We start from the raw sequence: 19,828 nt of genomic DNA, 5'->3' as shown, positions 1-19,828 counted from the left end.
TCTAAAAAGAAATATATGTTTTCATCAATTTTGCTGCTACGCTATTTGTTCTATTTTATTTATTATAGAGTTCCTGAATCACGTATAATACCTGGTACGATGAGTGACAATTTTTGGGAGATGGGTGAAACTGGTCCCTGTGGCCCCTGTTCTGAAATTCATTTTGATCGGATTGGGGGTCGTGATGCAGCTCATCTTGTAAACAAAGATGACCCAGATGTTCTTGAAATTTGGAATCTTGTATTTATGACTTATAACAGGTTTGATACTTTTTTTTTCTTTTGGTTTCTTATATAGATTTAAACAAAGCCGAGGTGTCCATGATAAATTACTTATGCCGACTCTTGATTTCTTTAGTTATAGGATTTGTCTCTGAATCTCACTGTTAAATCTAAAAGAAATGGCTGAATGGGACTCCTTACAGTTTGAAGATTGTGACTCTTAAATTTAAGGGATCAAGTTCTAACTTCTCCTTTTTAGTATGGGCTTGTAGTATTCTAAATAATTATCTACAATCTAAGATTTCCTCAATCTGCGTTTTTCTTTGTTTATTCCTACCCACTTTGACTCCTAAGTGTGACAGTTTGTGCTCCTGGCTCCAACTCTAAATTTCTAATGTTCAATGACTCTGGTTTATTTAAGGCGATTTGCAAACAATAATGCTTTAATGATGGGCCTTGGAAAAAATGGAATGAATGAAAAGAAATCCACTACAAATGGTTTTTAAACAAATTTACAGTTACTTGCCTCCTGAGCTTTTCGTTGTTGGCCCTCTCCTGAGCACATGTTTGGGTTATGATCAATTCTATGGAAAATATGAGTATCTTATACCTTTGCAAAAAAAAAGTCTGTTCCATTATATCGAAGCACTAAAAAAAGCAACCAAAGAAAAGGCTTTTTCTATCTGAGTATCAAATGCCAAATTAATCGTTAATCTCCCATATTTTTGTAACAAAACAGATTCTAACAGTTTTGTATTTTTTTTTTTTTTTTTGCAGTTTCTTTTTCCGACACACTAAGTGTTTTCATCGGCCGAAATATCTTCTAATGTAGATTGGCAAAGTGTGGCACATACTTTTAGGTCATTATAGTTTATGACACTGGATAAAAAGAAAAGTGAAAACATGTTTTTGAAATTTGGAAGGAAGAAGGCATTTTTGATTATATAAAATACGACCCTGTCAGGTCCACAAAGCTTTCGTTTTTCTATCAATTTGCTCTCTTGCTTATTCTTTGCTGACATTCTATGTACCGTTCATTATACAGGATATTTACTGAACAAGTCAATGTCTAAGATACGAAACATTATCGAAAAAAAAAATTTAATCTCGTTTTGAGGTTCATCTGCCGTGGGAAGCAACTTGTATAAGTTGTATATTCTCATTCTAGAGGCCTCTGAGGGATTACTTCTAAATTTCAAATAGCACTAATCACTTTAAATGTATTTATCTGGTATACCATACAAGGATAGAACCTTCGCTAAATCTTTTCTATCAACTGAATCAAACGTGCTCATAATCTGTAAAACTGAGGACCAAAGGGTCTAATGACTCAGGTACTTCTCAATTATTAACCTAATAGTGAAAATTTGCTTCCATAAATTAGACAGATTCCTTAAAAAAAATTCAATGTTCGTTTTGAAAGTTTTTTTAGGCATCAATTTTCTACACCTTTGAATTAGAAAGAATCAAAGGAAGATTTTGACAAAAAAGGAATGTTCTCCTTGTTGATGTTGCAACAGTAATGCTGTTCCAACGTTTAGCTGGTTTAAGAGAGTTTTAGCCCTATTCTTTTCTGGAGTAATTTTGGTTTGTTCAGTTTGAGTTGATTATTCATTTAATTTTTCTTCATTTTAGTTTTCATTTGTCCATTTATTGTAATTTATCATCGTTTTTAAGTTTGACTTGTTATTTAAGCTCATTTCTAATCATTCTAGGTTTGGAATACTGTATTTCACTTTTGTTTGAAAAACTTAATTTTAAAAAAATGTTTTTTTTTTTTTTATCAGTTCTATAAATATCCAGAATCCTTTACTAGGGACATCTGCAAAATCGATTTATGAAAAGGGGGGGGGGATTATTTGCCAAGGAAGGTGTTAGAAGATACGAGGAAAATCCACTATACACGAAAATTTTATGCGGGGTTCAAGTTTAGAGGTCCCTGTCTTTTTTTCTCCCTCTTGCTGTTTTAAAAATGTCGTGGTACAATGAGATTCAGTTTGAATTATCTTATGCTTAATATTAATGGACTCATTATATTTTGTTCTTTGTCTATATTTTCCTTTTTCTATAGAGAATCTGATGGCACCTTGAAATATTTACCGAAAAAACATATTGATTGTGGCCTTGGCTTGGAACGTTTGGTCTCAGTTGTTCAACAAAAGAGATCAAATTATGATACAGATCTGTTTGTTCCTTTGTTTGAAGCTATTCAAAAGGTATGCTTAAAAAATATCGCAAAACTTCAAAATTAAAAAAAACACTTTCAAGTTTTCAACTCATCTTATTTTGTTCAGATGCAAAAACTAAACATTAAATGAAAAACGTTCACTGACTTCTAGGGACCGTGGACTGGTCCTGATGCAATCGTCTAAACTTAACTGAGTGAAATATAATGGGCTGTAACTAGAATAGCCAACGATAGTCAAAATTCCGATTACACTATTTTTCTAATTGATTTATGCTTGAATTCAATAGTTCTAGAATTTTTTATGTTAATGTGGAAAAATTTACAGCCATGTGTACATAGAGCGAAGATTCCTAGGGTTAATGGCTAAAAGATTATAATCTGACTACAACTCAAATGTTTTGTGAAGAAATCCTGAGTTTCAATAATAGTATTCTTAACTAAATATGAAGGAAACAAAATAATAAAATAAAAGAAAAGGGTGCTGTGCCGTTTAACCTGTCATTGAAAATGATCATTAACGAAATACGTCCCGGAAGTCTTTGTGCGGTTGTAAGCTTCACCATCTGGCTTTTTGCTACTGGGCACGAGGTCAGATGATCTAGGACCACCGTCGGGCTTTAAATTTAGCCAAAGTCCTTGTGCAAAAGAATAAACTGAAAAAAAAAAAATATAGACAGAATCTCAAATTTCTTCTTTTAATTTTACTTTTCGGTCAGAAAAATAAAAGAAATAATCTTTTTGATTCCTTTCCTGTTACGAGAAAGCACCCTGATGATTCTCCTTGCGATTTGTGTCTGGCACCTGACGTCGGTTCCTGGTGCCAGTATATAACCAGCTGACAGTTGTCAGGGTGCCAAGGCTCTGGTGCCACTGCCTAAAAGATTTTGGAGCCAAAGTGGATCCCGTTTGCGAAACTATTCTGTAGAAAGACGCACATTGCAGTTTCAAATCATACTGTCCATTTTAGCTGACTTCCTAGCCTTCCTTTATTGTAGTAGAAATAAGTAAATCCTCCTCAAACGAATATATATGTATATATATATATATATATATATATATATATATATGTATATATATATATATATATATATATATATATATATATATATATATATATATATATATATATATATATATATATATATATATATATATATATATATATAATCACAATTAAGGATATGTTAACTTTTATACAGAATTACGGACAGGAATCGCTTATTTAATCGCTTTAATTAATTTAATTAATCGCTTAATTACAATCTTAAAATCAATTGTGTCAAAGGCCTTTCGAAAAGTGATAAAAACAGGAAGAGGAATTTCACCACGTAGAAAGTATATATATATTTAAATATATATATATATATATATATATATGTATATATATATATATATATATATATATATATATATATATATATATAATCACAATTAAGGATATGTTGACTTTTATACAGAATTACGGACAGGAATCTGGAGAGGTTTATTTCTCTCTGTTTCCTAACAACAAAATATTTGGGTTTTTGCGTGATTTGACAATTTTGTATGTTCAAACTTTTCTTTTTTGTGTGATATTTGTTGTGGCTATTTTTTCGGTGGGGAGGGGATACAAAAAACTTTAAAAAACGCATTAAAAATGCGTTTTTTTTTACGTTTTTACAAGTCGAATAAACATTACCATCCCTCATTGAACCTTCGGGTAGCCTAAATACAGAATTAGTTCTAAGGAAGAGGCGGGGAGAGTAGGAAGTACTAATCTTTGATACTTTCCTTTTGTGTTAATCACTTCATTTTTGTTCAATTTATAGGGGACGAAAATGCAAGCTTATTGCGGGAAAGTTGGAGCAGAAGATGAGGAAGGAATTGATATGGCCTATAGGGTTGTTGCTGATCATATAAGGACATTGACTATTGCCTTGTCTGACGGTGGGCGGCCAGATAATGTGGGAAGAGGGTTTGTATATTCCTCGTTTCTAGTTAGTTTTTAGCTCAATTTTGAAATTTAATCTATGATTTTGACTCGTATTGTGTCTTGACTTCTTTTTTTTTTTAATTACCAGTAGGTCTTTCTTAATTAACTGGATTTCAGTGGGAATCAGTTGTTGATGGTTAGTGTAAATAAAATATTCTCTGATCATGTTAGTTTAGATGTTAATTTTGTGGCTAAATATCCATTCTGAAGTAGTTGTGATAGCAACATAATTCTTATTTCATAGTTCCGAGAGGAACTCTGTTTAATTGTTTTTTTGTATTCACTTTGTTTAATTGAATCCCAGGTTTAATGGAGTCCTTGTCTAATGAGCTGGCTGTTGATGAGAAATACGTACAATAAAAAAATTCAAAGCAGCAAAAGTATCCATACATTAAGGAGGGTGGAGAGGGGGATTCAAATTAACCGAAAGCTATTATGAAACTAAATTACAAATAGTTTATTCTGATTACAGGTTAACCTCAGGCTGTTCAGTTGAATAGTTATAAAAGAAATAGAGAGTTTTTGACTACATAAGGTGTCACATGTTTTTTTAATAATACTTTGCCTCTTCGCCTACTTTCATTACTATTACGATTTTCCAACTTAGTTTGGTATTTTCATTGTACGAAACCTTTCATTTTTAATTCATCAAAACCAGTTAAAATGATAATAAGATTCAGCCTTGAAATAGTTGTTTCAGCCTTGACAGACTTCTTGACAAGAGATTAGATTGGAAAATTATAGTTCTGTGTTGGTTTTTCTGTTATGTTTTCGGAAAGTTTTAACTACAACGCGTTTTAATAAAGTCAAAATGAGTGCTTATTATGCCTATTTTCATCACTGAGACAAAACATAAGAGTGCGGGAGGGTTCAAATATAGTAATCCGTAGATTTTCTCATTTGAGAAATCCATACAAAGTGAAACTATCTTGCAAGTTAAGCTACTATTCTGGAAACTTTCTCCCCCCCAACCCTAAACGGATATATGATACAACTCATCCAAATGTCCTCGGAGAACGTTTCTGGATGTTTAGCTGGCGCCAGATTCCGCAGAATTTGAGCTTCCTTAGCATGGTTTTAAATTAATATTGAAATCCTCTGAATGTTGAACGACAGTAACTATATGTCATATCACGATTGCCTCAGTAGCTGCAACCTAGTTAAGAGCAAACCGTGGCCAATAGTAGCCAAAATTTCAAATACTGGTTTATAAAGAAACTGTCTTGTGATAAATACTTCCCATGTAATATTTTTTTGAAATTAATAATTTTCATTCGGATTGGACCGAAAAGCAATCTGGAATTAAAATAAAAAATTTTGAGAATATAAAAAAAAAAAAAATCTGGAACCCCTCATAAATAATCTTCAATCGTAGTTACAACGGTAGCTTCAACCTAGTAAGAGACGAACACCTTGATATAAGATGTACTCCATTGAAATTGTCGTTGCCGAAAAGCCTTAATTGAATATTTACATTTCCTCATGCGGTACAATAAGGGAGGCCCTATTTTTGCATGGGTAGCTCTTATGTGTCTCCTTTATTTCTTTATTTTTACAATAGAGGAGCATCGTCTTAATATTTATCGAGGGCTTATGCCTCAACTGTTATGTGCATTTTACTGATGGGCTATCATTTCACTGGATCTATTTTATTAGTACTTTTATCATCAGGTGCTAATAAATCGTAAGTAGTTTTAAAGAGTTTTTCTTGGAAGAAAAGTGTATCTGTAACAAGTAATTTAGTTATTTTGGTTTTCTTTCACAATTTCACTAGACAAGATTTCTCTCAGCCACAAAAAATTAACGATACTTAAATGATGTTATTCTAAGTATTTCCACCGCGACATGCCGCACAGAGCTGGAGCATTCTTAATTGAGAGGCACGATTATATCCACTGTGCTTTTCCAGGGTACTAGTTAGTTTTTATGTCTATTTTAACATACTTCTGGTAAAAGTATGTGAGAGCTAACCCTTTATCACTTCTTATTATCCATATGATGTGACATTTTGTCTATATCAAATACAGTATGGTTTGAAACTAACCTAAAAAAATAAGTTTTTCTTAGAAAAGTAAAGTGTGGTATTTAGACCTAAAATGAGCAAAAATAAAGGCATATGACAAATGTCAAACCCAAGAAAAGTAGAAACTCAACAGATTCAAGACAAACTCAGCAGTCCTAATGAAACTGAACATACAGACTTAAACGTAAAACGTAAAGAATTACCATTAGGGACAGCGGAGCTGCCACCCTTCAAACCTTACAAAGGCTAGGGTGTCATTTGCGCTTTTCTGGAAACAACACGTATTCTGAACAGAATTTCATATTTGTGATAACGAATTTTAGATTTTGTGATTTGTGATAACATAAAAAAATAAAAGTGCTGTCCAGTTTACAGGAGAGAAAAAGCAAGAATGTGTTTGACTAAATGTATTTATGATTTTCAATCAATTTAGTTTAATTATATTAAAATGACACTTTTTTCGCTACTTTTCGTTGTGATTTTAAATCAAGTTTCAATAGATACAATTTGGGACTTAAATCATTTTGAAAGCAATAACAAAGCATCTCCATCGACTTCCGTACTGTGGATCGCCTGGTAGCTTGTACTTGTGAAACACTTTATTCAAAAAACTTTCATAGACTTTCTCAATGCAGGCCAGAAGACATAGATCTAGGTATGAACGAGTCGCCGTCAATTGCCACCTGGTCTGTGCCCAAAGATTTTTGTGAACAGCCATTTTTCGTGAACAGATTTGTATGATGATTGATTTTGTGAACAGCCATTTGTATGATGAAAAGATCCATAATGAAAGCAGGTCGAAACAAAGATGGTAAGGATCCGAATCCTTCAGTGGAGCAGTGTTTCACCAAAATGCTTGGCATTTCTTCTGGGCCAGAGGGTTTGGTTACCACAGTAAGACTCCACCGAATATGCAGGATTTTTCGGTGCGGAATAACTTAGTCAGCGAAGAATGGTATCCATGAAGCAAATGCGATAAGTATCCTCGTTATTGAAGTTTGAAAATAAGCGAAGCTTTTACCGAGATTGTGAACGTTTTTTGCTGCAGTCGTTTGGTCCCATCGACTTGAATTAAGGAAATGGTAGAACCCTTCGACGATACATACACCCTCAAAATCACCATCCCCCAAACTTTTAGCGAATAGTATTGACACATGGTGGTAAAGTTTTTGTAATATCTCAGCCAGAAATGTCAAATTATATGCACTGCTTACTTACGTTCTTGAACTTCTCAATCTTCGATAATAGCCAAAACTTATGAGCTTTTTGCGTTTGTCTAATCGCATTTTTATAAAGAAGATTAAATCAGGGGTTGTCTCTACTAAATACCTGTGCCTGCTTGATAGGATGTCACTTTTCAGTGTGACTTATCACGTGCTTGTGCTTTTTGAAGACTTGTTAGGATCCTCAACTGCGAAAAGTCCTGTTGTTTGAAGCAGGGGTATTTTGTTGGCCGTCTCTATCTCCTCTTAATGCCAAATTGTCCTCTTCTGCATTATTGGTGGTGGAATACGGAGGCTCCCATGAGCCGCAAAAGCCACTAGGCAACTGAAAAATACTACTAAATTTTAATATGTAAAATAACAAGTTTCTTCAAATGAAAGTAAAGAGCGAAATTATAACTTATAAGGGACATAAATTATTCCGCACACGAGGGGGCTGCTCCTTCATCAACCCCCTTTTTTTACGTTAAATTTCTTTTATGCTTTAAAAATACTTTATTCCAATTCAACCCGCATTGTGTTTGAGACGTCTTTCTTAAAGGTTTCGGACAAAACTTTAAACTTCAGCGTAGAGTGGAGGGGAAGGGGTTGAGGAGGGGACAGCCCCCCTCACATACAGAATAACTTGTTCTTTTGTAGTTTCAATATCACTCTTTCGTTTCAATATCACTCTTTACTTTCAATTCGAAAAAAAACTTTTCTTATTCAATTACTGTTCGTTTTAATAGCCTACCAGGGCTTTCCCAAATGCGAGGAGGGCCCCCTCCCAAACGCGAGGAGGGCTACCCCCAACCAACTCTTTAAATCAAATTTAACATTAACACAGCAATGCTTCGAGATAAAAAGCTCACTTAGTGTATTTTGGTTTCGAAGTAAAGCATATTACGAAAAATATATCATGCTTTCAATAAAGACTTTTGTCCCCTCAGCTCTCATGCTGCACGCTTTGTCCTGTATTCATATATATATATATATATATACATTGCTACTAACTACTCAAATCAGCGCTAAACCGCCTGAGGCCAACATAGCTACACATGCTCCTCCTCCATCCCTATCTATTTAAAATATCCCTGTTTACGCCTCCCAAGAAGTCCCAGTCTCCCTTAAAACTTTCCTTACGACCTCCTTTCACCTAACTCAGTGACGATTTGCTTTTTGTTTGGCCTTAGATGGTTGGCCTGAATGAATGATCTTTGGCTATCTGTCATCCTTCATTCGTAAAACGCGTCCTACTCATCTAAACATTTCTATCATTATTGTCCTATAAAGTGCGATTGAAGCATATTTTTTGTACAGCTTACTGTTTGAAATTCTGTCAGTCAGACGAGCACCGAAAAGAATCCATAGACAATTCCTCTGGAAAACATGTAAAAATGCTCCGTCTTTCGAAGCGTCCCTGTTTCAGAAGCATACTTGGCCACTATCATCACTGAAGCTTCCAATATTCGGTTCACAGATTTTGATTCACAGTCCTACCTCTCTATTCTTCCAAACTCTTTTCAACTGTGAAAAAAAAAAACTGAGCCTTGGCTATTCTACTGATGTTATTTTTACTGCATCAACCATCTTTACTTATAATACTACCTAAGTAAGTGAAGCTATCCACTTAATTGATCTTCTCGTCATCCAAAATTGCCTCTTCACCTCCATTTATTCCCTGTCTAAGCGACTTAATCTTCTTAACATTTATTTTCAGACCTATTCTTGCACCCCGAACTCTCAAAACCTCTAAAAGTTCATTCGTTTTTCCTAATATTTATATCTAGGATGCTTAAATCATGTACAGGACTGCAAATATTTTTATATGGCATAGTCTTTTTGCCATTTAAAAAGGGTACTAGAATTTTAGATTCGCGTTCTTTTGAGTCTTTTCTAGAAATTCTAGGACCATTGGCTCGATACGATCACTCATGAAAAATGAAAAGTTAAAAACGCACTCGTGAGGTTATCGTTCTTAAAAAAGACGCGAAGTTTCAAATCGTGGTTGCAGTGGTAGCTGCAACCAGTTAAATATTGTGAAAGTAGATCAGATCGAAGTAAATTACGCAATTTGAATTGCCATGGCCAAAAACCCAAACCATATCAAGCAAATTTATAGTCAACTGGCTTGAACAGCAAGCCAGTTTTTTTTTTTTTTTGTGGGTAGGGGCTTGAAACCTCTACAAAACAGTCCTCTGATAAACTGAATCTGATGGTGTATGTTTCATCAAGATCACTTGCCTTTTGAGGGTATTTTCTCTCTTTTTCGAAAATCAGACAGATCTTCTAATGCGTAACTGGCCTGACCTACTGTGACTAACTAGCAGAACATCATCAGCATAGGCAATGTGAGTAACAACAGCATTTTCTACAAACACAGTAAGAGATTGCTTTCGCAAATAGGCCACAGGCACATTTTAAAAAATATATGGAGACAGCAAGTAACCTCGTCTGATTCTCTTCTTTACTCAGATGGATTCAGATATATATGATATACATATAAACCAAACCAACAAATCTGAATGCCGGTACCGAAAAACTTGAGTCGCGGAAGAATCGACTCCTACTTTAACTATGTACTGAAGCGATTGGGAATGTATAACTTTGCCAAAAGCGTCTGAGATATCAATCGAGTAAAAATAAAGTGGCCTTTTTTGCATTTTCGCCGAGACTAGCAACTAACCAAGTATATGATGGACTTGAGAACAACCACTACTGCTAGTATAAGTAGTAGCTCTTTGTAGGTCATATAAATATGTAGGGGATCACCACCTATTTTAGGGAGTACAAGAAGATAATATGTGTAGCAATAATTTGGTAACCGAATATCTGGAAAGAACAGCCGCGATAAAATGAAAGTCCGTAACTGCACAGGGACTATTGCCATTTTTGGGGGTGTTTAACTACCAGTACGTAATGAAGAAGAGAATGAATACGTTTACTTATATGGACCGCGTGACTTTACAGGAACGAATGCGCAACTGTGAGGAACTACTACCCTAATGCTTAGAAATTGTGTCAATATATGGGCATTAAAGAAAAAGTCGAGGGGGTGATTGAATTACGCTCTGGTTGACAAAGTGGCGTATCTTTATTAAAAATAATTTAGAAAAGAGATGTATTCTGGAATCTAGCGATTTAATCTCCGAAAGAAAGAATGTAATTGACGCTGACAGCCTTGTAACAAAAGCCCTTAAGCAGTTACCGGAATGTTTTTATTTCCACCTTTAGTCTCTTTTCCAGATGTGTATAACCACCCGGGAATGTGCCTCACACTTTAAAATAAAATTAAAGCTATACACAATCCAAACTGCAGTTTGACAAGGCAGATTTTTTTGCCTATAAGCATTTTTGATGATTATAACATATTTAGATGTAGTTTATGCCATTTTCTTTATTGTTCAATGAGTGAGGGCTCCAAAAACGAATCTGACAGTAACCCCCTCCACCCTGTGTACAGGTATGGGTATCAAACATCGCGGATGGAGGAGGAGCAGGTGTATCTGTGTCAGCCTCAGGCGGTTTAGTACTACGAGGAGTTATTAGTAGTAGAAGTAGTGGTAAGGACAGTGGTAAAGAAACTAATAACACAGTAGCTTGTTTTAGGAAATTAAACGTGATGGATGTGGGACAAGTTCGTGACTACCAGGCTGCGGTTTTTACTTACTAGTGTTTTCATGAAGTGTGTCCATCGATGTTCAAGCTAAATTTGTGGGTAGGGGCTTGAAACTTGTACAAAAGAGTCCTCTGATAAACTGAATCTGATGGTGTTTGTTTCATTAAGATCACTTGCCTTTTGAGGGTATTTTCTCTCTTTTTTTCGAAAATCAGGCAGATCTTCTAATGCGTAACTTTTGGCGGACAACTTTAAACTCAATGAATTTTAGAAATTGGGATACTCAGATTCTTTGATGTATATATTACTATTTAAGCTCTTTTTTAAAGTTCCAGTTACTATTAGCACCAGTCGCTCCTTACATACAGTTTGTTAACAAGAACTGTTAAATTAATATTTGTTCAAATATACTTGAAAATACATAAGACCTTCTGTTTCTTTTTATTTTGCTTTACAGATATGTTCTCCGACGAATCTTACGTCGTGGTGTACGCTACGCCACTGAAAAACTAAAGGCCAAGCCAGGATTTTTCGGATCTTTAGTCCATGTTGTGATTGATCTTCTCGGTGACACATTCAGTGAAATCAAGAAAGATCCTGAGACTATTATTTCAATTATAGATGAAGAAGAAACGCAGTTTTTGAAGACTCTGTCGCGGGGAAAAAGTCTTCTCGAGAGAACCGTTGCCAAACTAGGTGATAGCAAAGTCCTTCCCGGTAAGAAATCCTTTTCTGTGGTCTTTATAACCTCTGGTGCTAAGGCCACGTGAAGCAACAGTGACCTATAGATCGTTGTTGGGGTGTAAAATAGGTGTGTGTTTTTGGTCGGACTCAGAAGTCGCAAACAAAGTTCTAGCTACTAAACCCTGATAGATTTAATTGAGATCTAATTTGCCATTTTATGTGGAAAATAAGAATATAGCTCTTTCCTCACATAAGTCCAACCGAGTACGGGCACCCAAAACCATAGTCTTGAACATGTTTAGGTTGGTTGAATGAACTCAGCCTGCCTTCCTAAAGATTGGGCTGATGAAAAAAAAATTAGATTGCTTTTACCCTCAAACCTCCCACAGAGGTTAGGTCAGGTCCATTCCATAAAAGGCACGACTATGAGGCTAGTTCTCACAAAGTTTGGACCCAATATTCCTATATAATAATTATAAAAAATTTATTTTTTCTCGCTCATACAAGAAAAATAAGAAGAAGACCAGAATAACACAAAAGGAGGAAAGTAAAGTAAAAACACTTCAGCACCAAAGAATAAAATTAAACAATAATTTCTTCAACTGCATTCCTAGATTAGATGTAGAAGCAAAAACTCGAACAATGTTTCAAACCCCTTTTTTCTGTACTTTTTTTTAGCAGATGGCAAAAAGACAATTGGGTATATATTTTGAGATGTTAAAACGAATGTGTTTTTCTCGTAGAGAGGGTAACGAACCAAAAACTTGAGGTATATGCAGTATACAGACCGCTTTAGTCTATCAGTTTGTGATTTATCAGTTTTAGTCTATCAATTTCCATAGCTGCGATACATAAAGCAGGCGAAGGAGAACAGTCACTGCAAAAAGCTTGGTAAGCATCTGCCTGTTCAAGCTAAATTCCAGAGAGATAAGCTTGCTGTAACTTGAGTGAATGCTGTTGATATTTTCTCAATTATTGGTTTACGAGACCTTTGATATCATAACCGTACATTATTCCCATGTATTTCATGGACTTTCCAGGAAAAATTTTTGTTCATTCAACTGTTAAGTATGTAATCTCACGGTTTTGGTGCTTGCTTGCCGAGGAACGAAATTCCAAGAACTCCGTCTTTAGTGTGTTAGCTCTCAGACCGATACATTCGTATCCAGTTCTCAGGCGGTCAATTTTCTCTTGTAGAGAAGCAAGGTTACAGCTTAACATCAACAGGTCATCAGCGTACGAAAGCAGGCTGATTTTGCTATATTGATTGATACAGATTGATACTAAATCTTCCCGTAATATTTTTTGTTATTCCGGATGTCAGGGTATTAAACAAGATAGGGCATAATACAGATCCTTGCCGAAGGCCTCGAACAAGTTTAATCAGACTGCTCAGGTGATCCCCTATCAATCTAGCTTTCAAAAAACTGGCCGAGTACCAGAAAAACAAAAGTGCTATGACGTGAGCATTTGCACCATACTCGAGTAATTTCAGGAACACCTGGGATTGCACCGCTGAATTGAATGCAGCTGAGATATCTACGCTGCACATAAAGAGGGAGATTCTGTGAGCTTTCTCAATGGCTTTTTTGTAAAGTCCAAGTACAAACGCGCACTCAGGTTTCGGTGGAATACGAACTTACGATAATCCAATATACAATTCCCTGAAAATTCTGGGAGAAGTACGACTTTACTGAGAACACTAGAAACGGTAATTTTCTATATCCTCTGCAGTGATTTTTTTTTTCCTTGTTTGGGGATATTTGATAGAATACCATCACAAAATGAGCTGGGGACCATAAAGAAGTCGACACAGATCTGGGACAGAAGTAAGACCGCTCCTGATCTAGGCTTGTCGGATTCCTTCCAGATATTGTAACACAACTTAGCATATTTTTTTGCTTATTTAAATAGAAGATACTTGTCTCAACCTGGTTTTTGAAAACTAAAACGAACCTTATGATAGGGAACGGCTAGCTTTTCGGAGGTTTTCCGGGTATGGCAAACTAATCGCTTTAAATTAATCAGATCTTGGACACCGTACAGTAATAGCTGGTAGGGAACTTTAATTTTGTTCATGATTTCGTCACAAGTGTGTTGGTACAGCACCGTGTGAATTTTTTCCACTCAGTTTTGATAAAGTGTTTGTTAGCTGCGCGGGTTGCAGTAAATTGAAACACTGAAAGACAGACCTAAAGGGTCTGGTAGGAGTCAACCTTTATATTTTCCAGAAGTGGGAAGTTTTTACCACATGGTCAGTATTACTCGTAGAGCTACTATTGTGTATATAGGTAAACTGCTGATAAAAGAATATCCCATCCGTGAGTGCTGCTAGAAGAATGTCTGTTAGTTTACCAGGTAAGGAGGGGTTGCGCTGGAAGTCTCCACAAATTAGAAAGGCGTCTGTTCCTAATTCTTGATAGGCGTCTGCTTAAACGATTAGCCTACATGTTTCGGTATAGCGTTTCTCAGAACGATTGTTATTCCGGTTTGTTGGAAAATATATATTGATGAGGAAAAAGTTAGTTGATCCAAAAAATTCCACAGAAATGTAGAAGTCGCACAACTCGCACAGCCTTCAGGGGATCTGGTCGTCGACTATAACAGCAGTGCCGCCACTAGGTCTTCCACCCGTAAATTCTCGTTAGGCTTCATGTTTGAAAACCGATTTGCGTTGAAAGGACTGTAACAGAGCACTGTTGTCCTTGATAAGTAGATGTTCTTGCACATAAATTACATTATAATCGGAGGAGATTTCACTAAGATGGTCTATTCTCATAGCGTTGTGTCCGTCAATGTTCTGGCAAAAGACCTTAAAATTACTCATTTTTGGGATTGGGACGCTTTGTTCATGGTTTTTTTAATGGTTGGGCAGAACTGGCTTTTGCTTGGGTGATTGTTCTTCCCGTTGGGACAGAGGGCATACTGGACACTGGACTGTTGATTCGTGGGGCCCTGCACAACGGGGGCAGCAGGGTTGACTGCTACAGTCTCGAGCCAAATGTTCGAAAGATTGGCAGCTGAAGCACCCTTTTGGAATTTCTTTGAACTTTGGTTCTATGAGGGGAGTATACTCAACATAGATATCTTGCCAGATAACCCTGTCACGTGATGATGTGACTGCAAATACAAGTCGAACTGACTATGCAGTGCCATATCTTTTAGCTTCTTTGACATGGAGGTTACCAGATCTTATATCTTCTGGCGTAGTTCCCGGCGGGACGAATTTTGCAACAGCCATGAACTTTTCTTTCTGGTATTTCACTTTAATGTCAGGCATCTTAGATAACGAATCGCCTAGGGTTGGGGTAGCAGAGCCTTTTGTGATATAAGCCACTAGGCCAGACTTAGTCTGCTGAATCTTTTGCATATGCTCAGGGGTTATAAATTCCTCTGTACGCCGTTTCTGATTTGAACACGAATCATTTTCTCCGGGGCTAGACTACTAATGAACATCGATTGAGCGGTTTTTCGGGTGCTGTGAGTGGGGCCATTTGGAAGACCGGGGAAGAGCAACTTTGCATTGATCAATCATTGTTTCTAGCTTTTCGACACACTCATTTACATGGATTGTCATAAATGTGGTAACATCCTGTGGGATACGGGAGATTTCAGAAATTTCCCATATCGTGAAACTCACTGTATTGAGTTTCCATCAAATCATGCATATCACTGAACAGCACAACCACGGCCAATTTGAGGTCTTCTTTCTTTCGATGGATTTTCACTGTATGCGTCCACCGTATTATTCAGCTCATTATGGGCTTCACGAATTTGTTCACGTGTATAGAAATTGACGCCAGTGCTGATTACTGAATCTTTCGTAATACCCTGATGCCTTAAGCACGTTTCAATAAAGTTCGGTATCAGCGAATAATTCATCATCATCATTTGATTTATAACCCATCTCAAAAATCTGGGCAGAGCCCAGAAAAAAAACAAAGTAAAATTCAAGAAAAACAAAAAAGAAACAACAGAAATAACCAAAGATGGGAAGACTTCTGGCATTCAGTAGAGAAATTGCAAATACGCTTCTCAATAACCCCAGCTGGGTTTACCAATTGATAATTTCTTTGCAGAAAAGAGTTACTTGTCCAAGTTGGAAGTTCCATTAAATACTTTGCAAATTTAAAAGAAAGGCGATGAACTTGCTTTCTCTTACCGTAATTAAAAAAAGACCAAAGAGGAGCAGGGGAAAGTAAGTGAGGAACTGTTAGGCTATTATATAACTTTGAACGGTGAACTCTACTCGTATACGACACGTTTGAAGCCAGGGAGGTTTACCCAGCCCGGATCTTACTAGCATAGTTTTTCTTTGCCAGGCTTACAGTTTCTTTTATGTTTGCTCCAACAGGCATGCCCTGGTAAATAAGGCTGCTAGATAAAGGAACCTCAGAGTCAGATAGACCTATTGAATTTCCATTCCCTTTATAGTTTAATGGTAGAACAACTGTGTTTTATCATTATTAAAGCTCAAACCAATGTGTTCGTACTCTTCTTGGAGAAGCTCAAAAGTTGAAGAGCATCCTTGGAAAGTGCAGGAAAGGTTCAGTAAGTCATCTGCAAACGTAACTAACGAAAGGTCAACTCCTTTGAAGATAAATGTAAAGTTCAACTTATCCTGAGCACTGGTAACACATCACACAAGACTCCAGTGCACACAAGACTAAGAAATCACCTCTTTCTTCAATATCCTTCAGCACATTTATTACATTTATAAGGAGAAAGAGAGTGTGCTCTCTATCTAAGCCTCGTTGGTACCCAAACTGACGAGGAGGGATGGAACAATGTTCTTCAATGTCTTTTATCAAAAATGACTCAAAGAGCTTGAAAGTAGACGGAATGGTAATGGGGCGATAAGAACTGCACAGAGAAGCATCTTATTGCTTTTTTTAAGGATGGGAGTTATTTGTCCGATACAAAATTGCAAAGGGACTTCACCACGGACAAGGATCATCTGAAACAGTAGTGCTGAATGTTGCTCGATTAAAGAACCTGCAAGTTGCAGGTGCCTAACTGAAATAGAATCAACGCCAGAGGAAGATTTTTTCTTTAATTTTGGAATCAAAGAGTGAACAGCAGTTGGCGACACAAACAGGAAAGATTCCGTCTTATATGAAGGAAGAAAGTCAAGCAGTTTTTCAAAAAAACTCCGTGCTTTGGTTGGGAGCACTGAACTCCCTCGCAAAATATTCAACCCACTTCTTTTCAGGCACACTAGCATTCTGGGCTTTGGTAGGCTTGCTATACTTCCAGAGTTTGGAGAGGTCTTCAGCAATACGGATTACATTTTTCTGGATCAGCGTTAACTTATGATTTTTCAGTTCCTTGTTAAATTTCCGTTTAGTACGGAGCCTTGAGTCATTTACTAAGCCATTTCTCGGACGGCCACAGTCGTTCCAAATAGAAAGCCATAGCTTGGCCGAATTACACGCATTCACTAGATCTCTGTTTTTTTTTTTTTTTTTTTTTTTTTTTTTTTTTTTTTAACCAATCTTCTAGCTGAGACTAACACGTCGAAGAGTAACGGCGCTGATTTCAGCACATTTCAGTGCGTTATTTATTTGTGCCAAGTAGGAAGTGAGCTCAATTGAGGTGTTCTTTTCACTTTGTGGCAGCACAGTACGATCGCATAAAAGATTGAAAGGCATTTTGATTTTGCTCAGCATCTCGTCACAGACTTTACTGAAAGACTCACTTGACACATTTTTCCAATCTCGGTAGGAAAACCAATTTGATTATTTCGAGCCATAAGCGGGGAGGAATAAAAGCAAGTATAGATAGGAAGGTGGTCAGAATAGAATCCTTCTTTTAAAACTTTGACCTCGTGACTGCCGAACTTTAAGTTAGAAGTTGAGGAAAGCAGCCCAATGTATGAAAAGTTGTCATTCTTAGGCCATACACAATAGTCCGGAGGAATGCAGCCCCAAAATATTTGTGATCGGGGAGACATTGTGTTGGTTATAGCTACATAAAATCTCCGCTGATGATAACAGGTTTAGAGGTAACTATTTTAAGAAACCTGCCTAGACGCTTGCAGGCAGACGCAAACCGTGAATCAGACTGTTCGCTGTTATAATTTGGAGGCAGATAAACATTAATTACTACATGATTTTCAAGCTTAGCGGCAATAAAGTAATCAGTCTCTGCTAATAGCTTGCAAGGGAATTGGGATACGATAGCGAGACCGCCAGATGGTCTTCCTCTCTGTCTCACAATTGCACTACAAAAGAGGAGATTAAAATTAGAAATTAGTAGTAACAGGCTTTGGCTGTCTTCCGACAGAAAATGCTCCTGAATCAGAACTAGGTCATGGGAGTGCAATAACTGCGAAAGAATTGTGATCCGATCGGTAAGTTTTTCGTTAATGTTCCACGGCAAAATACGGCATCTGAATCTCATTTTGAATTAGATTCACCTTTCAACAGAGCCTTTGCAATAGGGTATTTGTAACTGTAACATGGATCGTTGTCCGATTTGCAAAGAGCACGTTTTGTCAGTTTCTGGCAAGGGGCTGTTTTAGAACTTCCCTGACCTTTTTCTCCACAGACGGAACAACAAATTTTGTTTATTCATATACTTGAAATATGTCCGTATGATTCGCATTTATAGCATCGAAGGGGTAGAAACAAAAACTCTTGAATGGGGAATCGTTCGAAACCGATCACTAATGGGAATTTTAATGCTTGTAATAAATCCTCTCTTGTTTCAAATTTCAGCCTGACAGATCTGGTAGAGCCACTTTGCTTTGCTTCACTACAATTTGGCACAAGAGACTTGACGTCGTCAGACGTCAGATCGTTTGGGACACGTTTAATTAATCCAAATTGAGAAGAAATTTTAACCTTAGCGCTAATGGTGTTGTTAGAGCTACGAAGCGCATTCTCTATTTCGTGAGCATCATATTTGGATGCAGTGATAACTTTCTAGTCACCTCGGGTGCACTTTAGCTCAACAATTTTTTAGCTAACGTCACCGCATGCTTGCTCCAGGAAGTCCATTCTTGATTCCGGTTTGGCTAGGTCACTTAGTAGATGATTGACATGCACGGCATAGGATGGTTTGGAGATATATTCAGAAAGGATTTCAGCAGTTACAGGTTTACTTTTCGAGAAGTTTTGTTCCATCAAAATGTCTAATTTCTTACAGATTTCCTTAATCTTGCGTGTAACAATCACTGAACTTTCGCCTGGGATCGAGAGGACTTCTTCTGGCTCAAAAATAAGGAAAGTAGGCAGAGCAAACTTATCGTCATCACAAGTCTTTAACAGTTTTATCATTTCCAAAACAATGTCACTCATAGCAACCTTTGTGGACATTTTACCAAGACAGTTCGCTTCTGTCCATAAGATCCCTTTTGCTTTCATAATGTCTTTTTTTTTTGGAAAACTGGGCTGCTCTCTTCTCAACTTCATCATGGCTTTTTACAATTTTTACTGCAGGTGACAAAAAGTTTTATACAGGATTCCAAATGAACTTACCGGCCATCGCAAATATGCAACAACATTGACACGACAAGTCCAAAACTACACCGTAAGTTTTACAGATCGCTAGAAGCAAGTTCACTTACGAGAGAAATAAGGGAAGCGTTGGAGGCTGTTTACCTTATCCCCGCAATGTAAGGGGCAAGCCCAGCGGGTACTACGGCTCTTGCAGACAACCATCTCACCCCTTTTCTGCTTACTTCTCTCCTGTCACCTTTATCGCAACGTAATTACCTATAAATATCGAATAGTCCTAATTATAATCTCACTGCTTGATCTTGACCTATATCAATAAGAAAATCCACAGTCCCAAGGGAATTCTCACTCAAGTTGCAATGCTTATTCAAATTAAAATCCTTTGGTCACTGAATTAATTATTTTCAAAATGTTGGCTGTAGGTCAAGAAGAGACTATAATCCTTTACCAATTTTTAGT

The 19,828-nt window shown here is 36.7% G+C and overlaps 1 protein-coding gene across 1 annotated transcript in view; it reads left to right on the top strand.

The window, feature by feature from the left end:
* LOC148946122 (alanine--tRNA ligase, cytoplasmic-like) overlaps positions 1-19,828 on the top strand; it is a 100,027-nt gene that overhangs the window by 52,460 nt on the left and 27,739 nt on the right. Inside the window, exons 5-8 of the mRNA XM_089098134.1 lie at positions 69-260; positions 2,293-2,437; positions 4,218-4,363; positions 11,683-11,942. Of these exons, the coding sequence (XP_088954260.1) occupies positions 69-260; positions 2,293-2,437; positions 4,218-4,363; positions 11,683-11,942 (743 nt within the window). The remainder of the gene's footprint in view (positions 1-68; positions 261-2,292; positions 2,438-4,217; positions 4,364-11,682; positions 11,943-19,828) is intronic.

Source organism: Artemia sp. Qi Xiang Cuo, chromosome 12 (assembly GCF_049724085.1).
Source record: "Artemia sp. Qi Xiang Cuo chromosome 12, ASM4972408v1, whole genome shotgun sequence".
NCBI classification, from domain to species: domain Eukaryota; kingdom Metazoa; phylum Arthropoda; class Branchiopoda; order Anostraca; family Artemiidae; genus Artemia; species Artemia sp. Qi Xiang Cuo.
Note: the sequence above shows the minus strand (reverse complement) of the source record. Positions and strands in the feature narration are given on the sequence as shown.